Here is a 16,224-nt window from a genome sequence, read left to right as displayed (position 1 = left end):
ATGGACAGAAGAGCCCGGTGGGCTACAGTTCATGAGGTCACAAATAGTTAGACACAACTGACCATGCACGCATGTGGGCGCAAGCATGCACACATACACACACACACAGGGACAAAGAGACACACTCCTAGATGAAGATATATAATTATTCTCTAGGGAGAGAGCCGGAAGCTATGAGTTAAATTTTTATTACTAATTTGAAGATGTGTCCTGGGTGATCGTCAGGTTTACAGAAAACACTGGCTCTTAAGTGAGCCGATGCTCCCAGGAGAAACTGCAGGAAGAGGCCACAGTGAGACTGAATTAGCAGGGGAGTTAGATGGGGTTCAGCACTGTCCACTGATGTGTCTGGGGCAATTAAAGGGCAGCAAGCAGGATGCTGTCCAGAGAGAGAACACAGAACTCATTGAAGAATCACCCCAGACTGTCAGCCCTGCACCACTGAGGAAAGAAAAAAGTCAGGCACTGGATGTCTCCAAAAAGAGTGTCAGATGTAAAAGGGAAAAAAAAATCATGATTTTCTGTGATCAATTTGTGGTACATTTATCCCTAAAGAGCATGCAGATTGTGGCCTAACAGAGCTGCAGTCTAGTTAAAGGACGATGAGACATAGAGAGATCTTCAAACAACAAGAGCCCAATCGAGGAAGAAGAAAGGGCTGGGGAGTGGGTAAAAGTGTTGGCTTCCTAATACCAGGGAAGGTAAGAACAGAGCAAGGACGGAGTTCACAAACTCTCACAAGACCTCACATCATACATAAAATAAAAGGAAAGAGGACATTTTCAAGTTGATAAAAACTTGAAAAGATTCCCAGTCCTGCCACCTCAGCACGGATCCACTTAATAAGATTTCTGGTTGGGAGCTTTTCAGACCCTGCTGGAAAACACCCAGAGATAGAACTCTCACTGTTTTTAAAAGTATTTCTTGTTCTTTGAAATTTGAATTGTTAGAAACTCTGACTCCTGGCAACTTCTAACACAGTGAGCCTGCAGAAAATGCAAAACTTTCAACCAACAATTCTCCTTTTTTCAATTCAAAAACTCCAACTCAAATAAACTCACTTCCTTCCAATCTCCCTGATCCATGATGCACAAAACATTTATCAACCTGGTGGCTCATTACTGGGTAAAGGACAGTTTGTAAATCCCCCATCATTTCCTATAGTGGGAAGCAGATTTAGGTGGTGGCTCTAAGAGTGATGTGTCCTTGGGTTCAACAAAAGCTCAAATAAGCTGGTCAGTAGGGAAGACTGGGTTTAGGGGACACCCTGTAGGCAAGGGGTTGAAGTTGTCCTTGTGAAGTGAAAGTGGCTCAGTTGTGTTTGACTCTTTGTGACCCCATGGACTATACAGTCCATGGAATTCTCCAGGAGAGAACACTGGAGTGGGTAGCTTTTCCCTTCTGGGGATCTTCCCAACTCAGGGATCAAACCCAGGTCTCCCGCATTGCAGGCAGATTCTTTACCAGCTGAGCCACAAGGGAAGCCCAAGAATACTGGAGTGGATAGCCTATCCCTCCTCCAGGATGGGCTGGAGGATCCTATCCCTCCTCTAGCAGATATTCCCGACCCAGGAATCAAACCAGGGTCTCCTGCATTGCAGGCAGATTGTTTACTAACTGAGCTATCAGGGAAGCCCCATAGTCACATATAAGTATTAAGTATGCTAAAGTAGTAACAATCCTACAACTATTTACTACTTTATAATAGGCAAAGCACTTTCCTAGACATTTGCTAAAAAGTATAAAATGAGGAGAAGCATTAATAATGAAAAATAGAAAGAGTCCAGTCTTTAGCATGAGCCGAACAGACCCGGGTTGGATTCACCAGGTGAATCATCCTTCAATAAACTGGGTGATTTGACCTCTCTGAGCCTTCCTCCAGCTTTAACATGAGGATAATACCTGCTTTCAGGGTTGTGGTGATTGAAAATGATTCCTGCGAAGTACCCAGCATATAGACTCTAGGTACACAGTAGTTATTGCTCTAGGCAAGAGCAGGGTTGCTTTTGAAATTTCAGTGGGTGGAGACACAATGATGGCAGTAGTGAAAAGGATAAGGTCACCAGATATCCCTGAGTCAGGGCAGAGTGGAGAAGTGTGGGCCTGGGGAAGAGAGAGAGATAGGAACAGAAAGAAGAAAAAGGCATCAAGGATGGGTCAGTGAAGGAAGACTAGATGGGCAAGAAGGCAGCATAGCAGAGTCAAGAAACTGGCTGGAGGGCATAGGTGGAGGGAAAAAAGGAACCATGGAAAGAGCCCATCAACCTAGAACAAGTTAAAGGGCCCAGGGAGGTGGCTGGGGTAGGGGGAGACCAATGCCAGAATATGCTATGGCCATGGACAGGACGCACGTATGTCATAGGCAAGAAAGGAGGACCACTGTTAAGTCTCCTGGCATCCTTAGCCATGTGGAGGGCAAGAGGCTGGTGGGTTGGGTTTGTACTTAGGCGGAGGGAGTATAGTTCCCCTGAAGACTATAAGGGTGATGGGATGTTTGGTCATTTCCACCCCTGCTCCAACTCGGGTTGAAGCCCTTGAAGGAGTGGGCCTGGATGTACTCTGCGTCACCTCCCAGTGTACTGAAGTAGCACTTGCTTGAAGTCAACAGGCTCATGCTTGCTCTGGGCTATAGTGGTCAAGACTAAGTACCCCAGGAAAACTTGGGGGAGTAGGGAAGGGTGGTGGGAGAAGAGGCTGAACCAGGGACCAGCTTCACAGAGCGGGATTCTGACTCTTTTTTGCCTTCTCCAAGTGGTACCAGTGACAGAAGGAACCATTCTGAGGTTAGATAATGAGATGACTCAGGCAGGATCCCAAAGCTGTTTCAGAGAGAGTTAAGGAAAGGGAAGGCAGGATACATCCCTAAGCTTCTACTGCTGCTGCTGCTGCTGCTAAGTCGCTTCAGTTGTGTCCGACTCTGTGTGAACCCACAGACGGCAGCCCACCAGGCTCCCCTGTCCCTGGGATTCTCCAGGCAAGAACACCGGAGCGGGTTGCCATTTCCTTCTCCAATGCGTGAAAGTGAAAAGTGAAAGTGAAGTCGCTCAGTCGTGTCTGACTCTTAGCAACCCCATGGACTGCAGCCCACCAGGCTCCTCTGTCCATGGGATTCTCCAGGCAAGAGTACTGGAGTGGGGTGCCATTGCCTTCTCCCTAAGCTTCTAAGGCACCTTGAAAAAAGCCAGCCCCCTCACATCAAACACTCTGTGGTGGGCCTGCAGCACTGGGACTGGGGAATGTGGGGATCAAGGTAGGACATCCTCCCATCCTTGATGTGGGGAACGTATCACCAAACTGACCCTGCCAACTTGCAAATACACTTGCTATCTCCTCAAGTAAGCAGGGATGTGAGGTGCTCTGCCTGCTGCCCGGCCAGCAGGCTCTGAGCGGGAAAGCGCCTGGCACCAGGGGAGGGATGCAGAGGCCAACTGGCACCCTGGACAGAGCCATGTGCCAGCTGGGCCCTGGGCAGAGATTCCTGCCAACTGGCACCAAGGCCAGAGCTTCGGTGGCTGGTCCAACTCCTCTGCGTGGCCTTTGTAGTTGCTCTTCTAGTTTCTTTTACTGGAGAATTCCTGACACACGCGCTGGCCCCTGTGTGCTCACAGGACGTCCTCCTGATGGCCTTGTAGGAAAAAGGCTGGCAAAGGAGCTGGCTGTGTCCAGACCTCTGCTAACCTGTGCTAGACCCCACGTAACTGCAGAGGCCTTGAAACACAGCTAGTCTAAGTTCAGACCTGCTGTGAGGGTAAGACATGCTGGATGTCCACTTAGTGTGGGGGAAAAAGTCATAAAATTTCTCCCAACATTTGTATATTGGATCCCACCCGGTGGTCCAGTCCAGTGGTTAAGAATTGCCTGCCAGTGCAGTAGACAAGGGTTTGATCCCTGGTCTGGGATGATTCCACATGCCACGGGGCAACTAAGCCTGTGCACCACAACTCCTGAGCCTGTGCACCTACAGCCTGTGCTCTGAAACAAGAGAAGCCACTGCAATGAGAAGCTTGTGCACCGCAACCAGAGAGCAGCTCTCACTCATTGCCACTGGAGAAAAAGCCTGTGTTTAGCAACAAAGACCCAGTGCAGCCAAAAATAAATAAACAAAAACATTAAAAAAAAAACTTTAAAAAACACTGTGTATATTGATTACATACTAACGTGATAGTATTTTTGATACATTGGGTTAAGTGAAACATGGTATTAAAACTAATTTTGCCTCTTTCTTTCCTCTTCTTCTTCTATGTGTTTTGTAAGGTAGCTGCTAGAAAGTTTAAAGTTACATACATGGCTTGCATTTGTGACTCGCCTCCTATTTCTGTTGGACAGCACTGGTCTGCACTGTGTTCTCTGGCTTCATTCATCCTCATGGGAACCCTGAAAGGTAGGCAGAGCAGGGAGCAAGAAGCCCAATCCACAGATGAGAATCTGAGCCTTATTCATTCATCCTTTGCCCCATAAGTATTTATTGAACTCACTGTGGGTCTGGCACTAGGAATACAGTGGAGGACAAAGCAGGCAGGATTGAGTCTCAGAAAGGAAAACTGACCTGCCTGAGAGCAGGAAGCTGGTAAGGGGTGTGGGCAGGACTAGACCCCACACTGCAGAGGCTGAAGCCAGGGCCCTTCTCCCTATACTCCCATGTGTACAGAAGGCAGAAAGGTGATGAGTGTCAGAATCAAATGAAAAATTCAAATCCCTTCACTTTACTTTCCTGTGGCTTTCAGTTCTCTGTAGAGGAAAGAGAGTGAGCTGTGAAATCCTACACGTCTGGGGTCTAGTTCTAGCTCAGCCTCCTTAGAGCTTCAGTTTCTTGTTTTAAAATGGGGGTAATAACACCAAGCAGGGAGTTTTTCCGAAGACAAAGGGAGGTAACGAATGCAGCTTCTGGCACTCGATAAATGTCTTTTCTTTCTCCTTTAATAGCTAGGTCGCAAAGAGGCTTCCACCAGATCTGGCTCCTCTTTGAAGACTCAGGGTCAAGGTCAGTGCTGTATAGTTCTCCTTTTCTAAACGTGGTTCTCTGCAGCCCTTCTTGACATAAAAACGAGCTCAAAAAAGATGTCTTAACTGTGCACTAAGTTAGTATACATGGGCCTCAACACCTTGATGGGCATCTAAAAGGATGTCTGCCAACAGAAATGTCTTTGAAGTAGCTTGTCTGGGTACTCACTCACCCCACCCCCACACTGAGTGAGAACCTCCTCCGACATCCACACTTCACACAACACCACTGCCCATTGGCTTACAGGTCCTCTTGGTCAGCTTGAGCTCTCCTCTGTCCCACAGCCTCTGACACACAGTTTGATGACTGCTGAATAAATGTTAAATGTGGAGTGGGGAGAAGATGGCATTTTGTAACCAGCAAAACAGAGCCTGTTATCATGGCTGGTCAGAGCAGGTCAAGGCTCTCGACTCAGTCCCTTACAAACCCGTTTAGCATCACAGAGACAAACACCCCCCTCCATTGCAATGCCTGGCATCTCCACTAGGGCTGCCACAAAAAAAGCAGAAGTTTCAGTTAAAGTTGAGTTTCAGATGAACAGTTATTTCTTAGACTCTTTGAGACCCCATGGACTGTAGCCTACCATGCTCCTCTGTCCATGGGATTTTCCAGGCAAGAGTACTGGAGTGGATTGCCATTTCCTTCTCCAGAGAATCTTCCCAACCCAGGGATCGAACCCGGATCTCCCACACTGTAGGCAGATGCTTTACCGTCTGAGCCACCAGGGAAGTCTGCAAAATTTGGGACACACACTAAAAGATCATTCTTATCAGAACTTTGAATTTAACTGGGCAAACTGTTTTAACTTGTTCAATTTGGAAACTCTTCGGTTTTAGCTGGTCCTCTCAAAAATTATAATGCTGATCATCAGTAGAACCAGGAATGAGATGTGGGTGGACCAGTGCCAACTAGTTACCAGTTATCTTACTGCAGAGACGTCTCAACACCTAAGACCTAGGGGTGGAAATCAGGGAGGGAGAAGGACAGGAAAATTAGGGCAAAGAGAATTAGAATAAAACCTCATGATTATGGGTGACAGGTTAACTAAAATGAGGTCTCCCAAAGTCATTCATATCACAGTCCTGGAACCTAGAATCTGATTGTCACCTTACTCTTACATGGCAAAAAGGACTTTGCAGATGTGATTAGATTCAGGTTCTTAAAATGAGAGATTATGCTGGATCAGCTTGGTGGGCCCACAGTAACTACAAGGGTCCTTCCAACTAAAAACAGCAGGAGGAGAATTAGGGTCAGAAAAGGAAACATAACAATGAAGACCAAGGTCTATGATGCAGCCTGAGAAGTTCTCAGCCACCCTTGCTGGCTTAAAGGCCAAAAAACACCACCAGTCAAGAAGTGCAGGCGCTTCCTCCCAGAAGCTGGAAAAGGCGAGGAAGTCTGACCTCGAGAACTGTAAGGTGATCACATTTGTGGTGATTTGTTACAGCATCGATAAAAAACTGATACATGGTGAAAGCAAGAAGAAGCTGTCACATCATTTCTTCCAGAGAAGAAAATAACCACTTCAGAGATCCCTTCCTTAGCAAAGACAGTTAACAGGACTAAACAGGATACCATGTCTACTCAATGCTATTTCATTTTTTCCTGACAATAACTCTGAGATAAACTAGTAGTATCATTTCTACAGGTGGACAGACTGGGACTCAGAGAGGATTTGTAACTTGCTGAAGACCACCCAGCCACTATGGCTGCTAAGTCAGATGAGAGTGTCCCCAGGCTGGGAGATGGCACGTGCAGTCTGGGCTAGGGTGGGGCGGGGGCTGTGACTTTCCTGGGATCTCTACTAAGACCCCCACATTCTTCTTTCCACTATGATCACTAACCTAACTGCATTTGCAATACACGTGCTATGGTTTGTTTTTCTGTGTTTTTTGCTTTGTTTGTGCTTGGGAAAGTATTAAACTTTGTCTCCAGTTATTCAGAATGCTATGCTTCTTGCTCTGTTTTGGTTTGCTGTCGTCAGATGCCTCAAAGCAGGAAAAAATAATGTTCCCACACACTCGTGTGGCACTTTCAGCTTATGAAGTGTCTCCACAGCCATTAGTTCATTGGGGCTTCACAGCTGGTTGGGGAAAATGGGCAGATTTCCTTCTTGTTTTACAGAGAGGAACACTGAGGCTTCAGTAAGGACAAAGGGATGCCGGCTCAGGTCACACAGCTGGAAATGGGCTCTTCTGACACCATCTGCTCACCTAAAACCTGGGAGAAGCGGATAGAAAGGGGGCAGATGGGGAGACAGAGTAAGGAAGGGACCAGGATTTCTGGGTCAGCACAGCCAGGAGCCCGGGACATGAGGGAAGAGGGAAGGAGTCACTGATCGGTCACTTCAGTTACGGACTGGATATATCCATTCAGTGGCTGCTGGTGTGCTGGTGGGCGCCCAACCAAAACACATTGCGGAATAGCCTATATTCCTTCTTAGCAAGTGGTCTGAGGAATTGCAGGGTGCTGAGAGTGGAGAAGGCAGACCTGTCCATTCAAAAGAGTCTTAGGAAGCTGTTCTGCTGGGGCCAGGAATGATGGTCTTCCCATACCACTCTGAGTCTGATTTTATCAAGAACTTGCAGAGTAGTCAGTCCCTAATGCAGCACGGATATTTGTTTCTTAAGCACCAAACCTCAGTTTCCCCCACAAGCCCTGCCCACTTGAGTGTAGACTTGCAGGCTGGGAGCTGATGCTTCAGGAACTAAAGACCTGGGCTGCCTCTCTACCCCGTATCAGGGAATGCAACGCAGTGTTCTGGAGAGAGTTTGTTTAGGAGTCAGACTGTGACTGGATTCTTGGTCTGCTGCTTAACTATCTGAGCAACGCTGAGCCCACCTTTTTCAACCCTGATCGAGAGCATTAAATGACATAGTGTAAACAAGTACCTTGTACAGTTGCTGACACAATAGGTGCTCAATTAATAATAGTGACTACACAAACAAAAATTGTTATCAATGCTCAGTTTCACTAAGGTTCATGAAACTGAGCTTGTAAACTGATAAACCTAATTTCCAAGCGCAGCAGCAAAACTTTCTGCCACAAAGACAGAAGCCAAGGCTAAGCCTGTTCCTGAGTCAGTGGAGAACTCTTTCTATTGGGGAATCTATGCACAGCTCTTTGCATAAACAGCTTGCTGCCTCCCCACTGCAGGGAGCCTTGTTTGGTGCTAAGGTTTGTGGGTTTAGTGATTCTTAGGCCGGGGCGGGGCGGGGGGGGGCAATACTTCTTCCTGTGACTAAAATGGAAACAACTGCTAATTCATACCCTTGAAAAAATTGGCAGCAAAGCCAGCTTTATTGATAGAGCCGTCGGACACGAACTTCATCCACATTCTATTGGAGCTGGACTTCACATCATCTGGCTTCTCATAGCCACAGAAGTGGCCGATCAGGGTGCTGTCTTCCATGAAGCCATCACGGATTTCCAGGTAGTCGTATGCACAGCTGTCATGCCTTTCAATCTAAATGGAGAAACAGAGGCAACGTAGAACGGAGAGAAACTAAATATCACTCTCAGAAACCTAACCAGGAGGCCAAAGTGCCCAAGTGTGTCCTGGAACTTTTCCAAGCTGTCTCCTACTTGCGTAAGGCAAGGATGAATCAAGCTGCAAAGTCACGATAAACCTTGTAGAAAGAGTCAATAAAACGCCCTGGGATCCCATTCTAGACTTTTGCTTCAGTGATTCCCCCACCCTTTCCAGCAGCCTTCAGAAAGGAGGCAGACGCACTTTCAAAACCTGCAGAGGTTTTGATACCAGATGTCCTGGCAAATTGTGCCTTGGACTTGAAATGGCCTCTTGGGTTCCTGTTTTCAGCCCCAAACTGGAAACTCGTCTTTATAGAGCAGTGTCTAACACCAGCAGTACTCACCTCAAAAGCTTGGAAGGTAAGCCCCACATGATACCCCTCCGAAACTGTAATCCTCCAAACACATTCCTTGGAAGGTCTGTAATCATCCGGGTAGTTAGGTGATTGAATCTGACCGGCGTCTTTGTTAATGTCTCCCCCACAGGTAGCTTTAGAAAAAGAGCCAGGAGGAAGGGGGTCCCCCGTCAGAGCTTACTAAGGAAGTACACCGCTAGGTGGCTCCACTTGCTGATTTTCATTTCCGATGGACTGATGCCTCCGGAAAGGCATAATTCCCTGTGTTTGCAACTCTGAATTTTTCTCATATAAAGAAAATAACCATGGAGAGCAGTGGCTCTCTACCTTTGCTGGGCATCACAATCACCTGGGAGATTTTTTTCAAGCTCTGGGAACAGGGGCCACACCTCCATAAGTTCCGATCAAGTGTGTAGGTATGGGGGGGGGTGTTGAGGGAGGGGTCCCAGCAGCAGTGACATCTGACTTCCCCCCGTGACTCTGATGCAGAGGAAGGAGGGCCACGGATAGAGACTGATGTGTACACACGCATACCCATGCTATTTCCTTTATAAAAATAAAACTTGGGACTTCCTTGGTGGTCCAGCGTCTAAGACTCTGAGCTCCTAATGCAAGGGGCTCAGGTTTGATACCCAAGTCAGGGAAGTAGATCCCACACGCCACAACTAAAAATGTCCCACATGCTGTAACTAAGACCCGGTGCAGCCAAATAAATAAATATTAAAAACCAAAAACCAAAAACCAAAAACTTGGGCCTCTCCAAAATTACAATCTAAGTCCCTAAGGGACTTTTCCACTGGGGGATGGAGGGCACAGGGTTATGTAGCCAGAGAAACCCAATATGTAGAGTAGACAGAAGCAGAATTGCCCTGGTGGCAGCTGCCTAGAGCCCAGACCTCTTGGTTTCCTCAACCACCATGGTGGCCTCACGGGCCCTTCCAAGAAATTGGTTGGAAATGCCTGGACGTTGTCCAAAGTCCTCGTTTCACAAATGAAACTCAGAGAGGTTGAGTTCTTTGCTCAGGCTCACACAGCTACTCAGAGGTGGCTTGCATTTCCACAGGGTTCTCTAAGCCCCCAACACTGTCCCCGCTGGACTCTAATGGGGGTTGAGCAGGGTAGTGACAGGTAGACTGCCTGTGCTGAAGGGAGCCCAGCTGGCCTCTCTGCTTCCAGACATGGAGCAAGGGGACGGCAGCTACCCCACCCTCATGGCACTGGCAGCTGCCGCCCGGCCAGGGTGGGAAGGGGCACAGGCTGCATGGGAAGGACAGAGGCATGTCAGGAGCCATACCGGCGGCCTCTCCCCTCCTGAACAAACCTTCATATACCGCGAAGAAGCCCTTGCCCAGGATGTTGCTGCTGCTTCGGAATTCCACCCAGAGCCGGCTGTCCGTGGAGATGAGGGGCTCTGGGACTTTGTCACCACAAAACCTACCTGAGAAAGGGAAAAGAACTGTCAGGCTGCTGGCAGATGGCAAGGAGGGGCTCAGCACAAGCAGGGCGGGGGAGGCAGTGCTGCTTCAGATGAGGTTCAAGGGGAGCAGTCCTCACCGGGTGACTCATCCTGTGGCACTCAAGCATGAAAAGCTGGAATGGAAACAGTGACCGCTGGTGTGCTTCCTTCCGAAGAATCTCAAACACCAATTAACTGAATACCCAGAATGTGGCCCCTTCCCTGCCAGGGGGTCATGATGAGTGCTGAGGGGGAGGAGGATGTCTCAGCAAGGCCAGGGGTAGGCTGGTGGTCTGAGCGAGTGATGAGGGTCCCCCCTGGTATTTCTACTACATACATAGCCTTCTATTTGAGGGGCATGCCTTATACCTTCCTTGCCCCAGGAAGGGTTGCCAGAGGACACAAGATGACATGATCAGATCTTCTTGGCTTTTGAATTCCACAAGTCTGGTCACAACACCAAAAATTTAGGAAGGTACACAGTGAATAAGAGCACATTCCCTTCCCCTTGTTGTCTTAGAAAGATTCCTAGGATGGAGGAGCAAGGGGACCAGGGGGACAGAGAATTGGAGAGGGCACCATGGGACCTCTGAAAGGACTTGGTGCCCCAGGTGGACAAGGATGATAGATGCCCCAGGGAGGTTTAAGGAGTTGGGAGAAGCAGAGACCTGTGCCCTCGGAGGGCAGTTCCTGGCAGAGCCTTGAGGAGCTACAAGACCCTGGATCCCCTATGTCCCACCTGGGCTCAGAACAGGGGTGTCTATATGGTTTCTTAAGACATTAGGGCAGGAGACAGGCAGGCAGAGTTCTTCAGGAAAAGCAGGACAGGATGGCAGCAACAGGACTCCTGGGAAGGGGATAGAAGGAACTTTCCTGTGGCCCAGAGGGCCTGAACAGCCATTGAATGTCTCCCAGAGAACGTCTTCTAGGGAGATGTGGACTTGGCACTGATCTACATGGGCCTGGAGAAGTTGAGACAGGATAAGGCACAACAGCCACTTAGATGCCAGAGGACTGGAGACCAGAGGGGGATGAGGCCAAACCAGGAATGCCAGGTGGGATAGCAATGCAGATGCCCCTGGGACACCAGGCCCTGGCACAAAGTGTGCCCCCTACTGGCACTCTGGGGTGGGGGGGAAACACAAATTGACTTCAATTAAGTTCCCACTATCTGATGCAAAGGGGCTCATAATTGCTATTGAACTTGCGTTATTGAAAATACAAATAAATGTGTATTTCTTAAGCTTATGAATATATTCTATGAAATCTGGACCTTTTACAGAGGAAAAGGGGGAAGGTCAGGCCTTCCCAGAGCATGGTCATCCTTGACTAGGATCACTTCCAATGCCACATAAGGATAGCAGCACAGCAAGAAAAGAGATGGGGGTGGGGTGGGAGGTGGGCTGAGTCATACTGATCAGCTCACAACACAGACTAGCCAAGGTCTATTTGGACGGAAAGTCCATGGTTCTGCCAAGTGCTAACAGTGTGAGTCACTCAAAAATCCATTTAACATTGTGGGGGAGTGGGGAATGACTGTGAATGGGTATGGGTCTTCTTTGAGGGCTGATGAAGATGTTCTGAATCTGTGGTGATGGCTATACAAATCTGTGAGCATGCTAACACTGCTGACATGCATGCTTTAAATGCAGAGTTGTATGGTGCGTGAATTTCATCTCCAAAAACCATTTTAAAGTTCATTTGACAGGTATTTAATGGGTATCCTCTTATTGCCCTTCTGAGAAATGCGGGAATGAGACAGGGAGGAATAAAAGTCACTATATAATAAAAGACACTCGCTATTGGTCAACGCGGTCAACATTCTTTAGGGGGACACAGAGGGTAGAGGCTCCTAGTTCAGTTCAGTTCAGTCACTCAGTTGTGTCCGACTCTTTGTGATCCATGGTCTGCAGCATGCCAGGCCTCCCTGTCCATCACCAACTCCCGGAGTTTACCCAAACTCATGTCCATCGAGTCAGTGATGCCATCCAACCATCTCATCCTCTGTCATCCCCTTCTCCTCCTGCCTTCAATCTTTCCCAGGACTGGGGTCTTTTCCGATGAGTCAGTTCTTCACAACAGGTGGCCAAAGTATTGGAGTTTCAGCATCAGTCCTTTCAATGAATATTCAGGACTTATTTCCTTTAGGATGGACTGGTTGGATCTCCTTGCAGTCCAAGGGACTCTCAAGAGTCTTCTCCAACACCACAGTTCAAAAGCATCAATTCTTCAGCACTCAGCTTTCTTTATAGTCCAACTCTCACATCCATACATGACTACTGGAAAAACCATAGCTTTGACTAGACAGACCTTTGTTGGCAAAGTAATGTCTCTGCTTTTTAATATGCTGTCTAGGTTGGTCATAGCTTTTCTTCCAAGGAACAAGTGTCTTGGAAGGCTCCTAACCTTCCAATTCTGGCTGCCTGCAGGCTTTTGGATCTGGGGAGCTTAATAAGATGAGCTGAAACTGTTGTTGAGAATTGAGCAGGGAAAAATCCATCAGACGCTTCTACACTTCCAATAACGGCTCCTTCAGCATCACCAATTAGTATCCATTAGTTTTTGGAAAACATGTAAACCTGGGGAGGTATTTCTCACCAGTGAGGAGACAGAGCCGCTGAATGCCGGTTCACAAAGGAACGGCTTCTCAGCCAAACCCGGTTTCAAGTCCAAATTCCTCCTTTTAAAATCCCAGCTGTCACAGCTGCTGGGGACGTTTCCAAAAGAAAGAAGGACTTCCACCGCCTTGTTGCCTAAGAACCCAACCAGATGAGATTGAACCACCCACCCCAGGGCCACAGGACAACCTGCCTCTGCTTCACTATCTGGGAGGAGGTAGAAATTACAGGCTCAGCTGGATTTTACTGCCTTGTGCTTGTGTGGTTAATCGCTCAGTCATGTCCAGCTCTTTGCAACTCCATGGACTGTAGCTCGTCAGGCTCCTCTGTCCATGGGGATTCTCCAGGCAAGAATACTGGAGTGCGTTGCCATACCCTCCTCCAAAGGATCTTCCCAACCCAAAGACTGAACCCAAGTCTCCCACATTGCAGGCAGATTCTTTACTGTCTGAGCCACCAGGGAAGCCCTTTTACTGCCTTGGCAGAGCTAGACTTGGTAGAATAAATCACAAATTATTTCTAACCAAAATCTCCCCAAATCACCTTGCAATTCTTAACCTGAACCTCCTACACTGTCCCTAGACTGATGTCACCAGACTCGTACCTTCACAGTAATGGTTCTAATAAAAGCCCCCTTTTAAACTGAGCTAATCTATACCAGACAGTGTTCTATGCACTTTATATAGATTATCTATTTGTCTCCCTACTACCTTTTGAAGTAGGTGCTATTATTAATCTCATTTCTGAAAAAACTGAGCCTTGGAGAATTTGAGTTGAATTATACTCAATTAACGGAGGAGGAGATGGCAACCCATTCCAGTATTCTTGCCTGGAGAATCCCATGGACAGAGGAGCCTGGAAGGGTTCAGTCCGTGGGGTCACAAGAGTCAGACACGACTTAGCGACTAAACCACTACCACCATACTCAATTTAAGTTATGATCAAGATTGTAACCCTGGAGTAGGAAATGGCAACCCACTCCAGTATTTTTGCCTGGAAAATTACATGGACAGAGGACCTTGCAGGCTGCAGTCCATGGGGTCAAAAAGAGTCGGACACGACTGAGCGACTGAGCACACTGGCACACATTCAAGATTGTAAGTGGCAGCAGGATTTGAACCTTAGCAGCCTGAGATCTTGACCTTCATCCCCAGTCTAACCCTCTTCATCATGATCACCATTACTGCCACCCACCATCCAAAGGAACTTCTCTGTTTAGAACTCAGTTCTAAATACTGTACATTTTTGGATCAATAGACATCAAATCTGTTCTCTGGGAATGTAATCACTATTCCCATTTCCCAATTTGGAAACAGACACATTGGAATGACGATCAAAGACTCAAACCATAGAGCAAGCCTGTGGCAATGCCAGGCGTGCCAATTTGCCTCATGCTATGGGTTCTGCTCATTTGGGAGGCTGCCCCGGCCCAGGGAGCCCCCAGCAGTGGGGCCACGTGACACTGATTGGCCGGCCTGGCCTTTCTGAACTTCCCTCCCCACTTCAGGGAAAGGGGGGGAAAAGGCTTTTGTGAGCATTGTGGTGGTACAGAATGCCCAAGGATGGTTCTGCATACAAAAGTGCATTGTTAGAGTAATTTCTCTAGCAGAAAGAAGGGAGGAGAATCCAATTAACAGTCCAGGGCCAGCATTTCAGGTTACTGGATGAGTTCTGTGCAGCCACCTTCCTCCCCTCTCTAGGTGCAAACTCATCAGTGACCCTGGAAACTGAAAAAATGAATCTGCTACCTTTAAGCAGGCGTGAAATGTTCTCAATCTACTTACATTTCCCTTTAATCAGGATGTGAAAAGCCGGGTCCCCAACAGCCTCCTCCCAGGGAGACTAACAGGCTGGAGAGAAATTGGACAAGAGAAAAGGTGTCAAATTCCTAAACTGAACTCTGGTTCCCGCCTTTGGAGGAGGAGTTTAATAAGGATATCAAGAAGAGGAAATGCAGATGAGGACACTACAAGAGGACTCCATGGGGAGTCATAAAGGGTTCATTCATAAAAAGTTATGCGTCCATTATGCCTGGAGTTTCACACACTGCCCTGGGAAAATATGCAACGCACAGTTTTTCAGAGCAAGATGCATACTTTCACAATCCGCTCTAATCCGCTCTCCCTCCTGCCAAAGGGGCATTGACCTGCCTCCTCCCAGCAGATTTCATGGCACTGACCCCTCCCAGGGACCAGCTCGGTCCACACAATGCACTTGTTCCAAACACAAAAGTTCACTAACAACTGCATTTGGAAACATCAGAGCAGGCCAAATAGTTGGCAAAGGAGAACTCCTGCAAATGAAGAATGATGGTTACAGGCGCTGGGCCATGCCTTGGCTGCAGCACACTTGGCACACACACACACACACAGATACACACAGAAATACCTACACACACTCACTGCAAAAGTGTAAAATCTGAGCAAAACAAAAAACCCACACACAAAAACCATCACTGACAATGACGAACAGCAAAAGCCCCATCGAATCAATGAACGTGTGGTCAGAGTTCCCAGGATCTGTAGTGAGAAAATTCTTGTTTCAAGTTTAAGGGGTGGCTGGAAATCCCTCTGTCTGTGCCCATTTTCAGGAGCATGCCTTGGCCCTCTCCAGGGAACTTTAGGAACAGAGAACGTCCCCCTTCCTGAGCTTTTCAAGTCTATCACGTTCCCTAGGGGGTATAGGGTGCCAGATTTAGCAAACAAAAATACAGGAAGCCCAGTTCAATTTGAATTTCAGATAAACAACGAATCATGCATTTTTATCTGGCAGTCCTATGGGGAGTCCCTTCTAGATTCACAGTCCCCTCACCCCATCAGTGGGATTTCTAAGTTCTGAACTGATCTCAAGCCACTAGCAGGCTGTGTGGCCCTGGTGAGTCGGCCTGCTCTTGGGGAGTGTGGGTTTCTCTTGAAGGTGTGTGATGAAGTGACTCAAAGGTCCACACGATTCCACGTTCTCAAGAAACTCCTCCCACACAGCGTTTTTTAAAATTCAAATATGAAATATTTGGATGCATTCTTATAAAAAAGCCAAATAATCCAGAAGTACACAAACCAAACCATGAGGTTGCCCCCTCCCCACACTTTCTTTCTCCGAGGCAACCACCTTGCTTTAGTTTGCTGAGAGCCCTTGCAGCCCTGTTTCTATGTATTTGGTACTAGACAAGTACACGTGCACAAATATTTATCGGTAAGTGGGATCATTCCCCGACCCACCACGTGGAGATCCTGATTCAACAGTTTCCCAGGAATCTCATAG

The 16,224-nt window shown here is 47.7% G+C and overlaps 1 protein-coding gene across 1 annotated transcript in view; it reads right to left on the bottom strand.

Moving 5' to 3' along the window:
- Positions 1–16,224, bottom strand: part of TLL2 (tolloid like 2) — a 137,299-nt gene that overhangs the window by 15,512 nt on the left and 105,563 nt on the right. Inside the window, exons 11-13 of the mRNA XM_081551123.1 lie at positions 10,211–10,327; positions 8,878–9,023; positions 8,273–8,468 (exon numbers count right to left, since the gene is read on the bottom strand). Coding sequence (XP_081407249.1) covers positions 8,273–8,468; positions 8,878–9,023; positions 10,211–10,327 — 459 coding nt within the window. The remainder of the gene's footprint in view (positions 1–8,272; positions 8,469–8,877; positions 9,024–10,210; positions 10,328–16,224) is intronic.

The sequence above is a fragment of the Giraffa tippelskirchi genome, chromosome 2 (genome assembly GCF_054371585.1).
Source record: "Giraffa tippelskirchi isolate mGirTip1 chromosome 2, T2T-mGirTip1v1.2.pri, whole genome shotgun sequence".
Lineage (NCBI taxonomy): Eukaryota > Metazoa > Chordata > Mammalia > Artiodactyla > Giraffidae > Giraffa > Giraffa tippelskirchi.
Note: the sequence above shows the minus strand (reverse complement) of the source record. Positions and strands in the feature narration are given on the sequence as shown.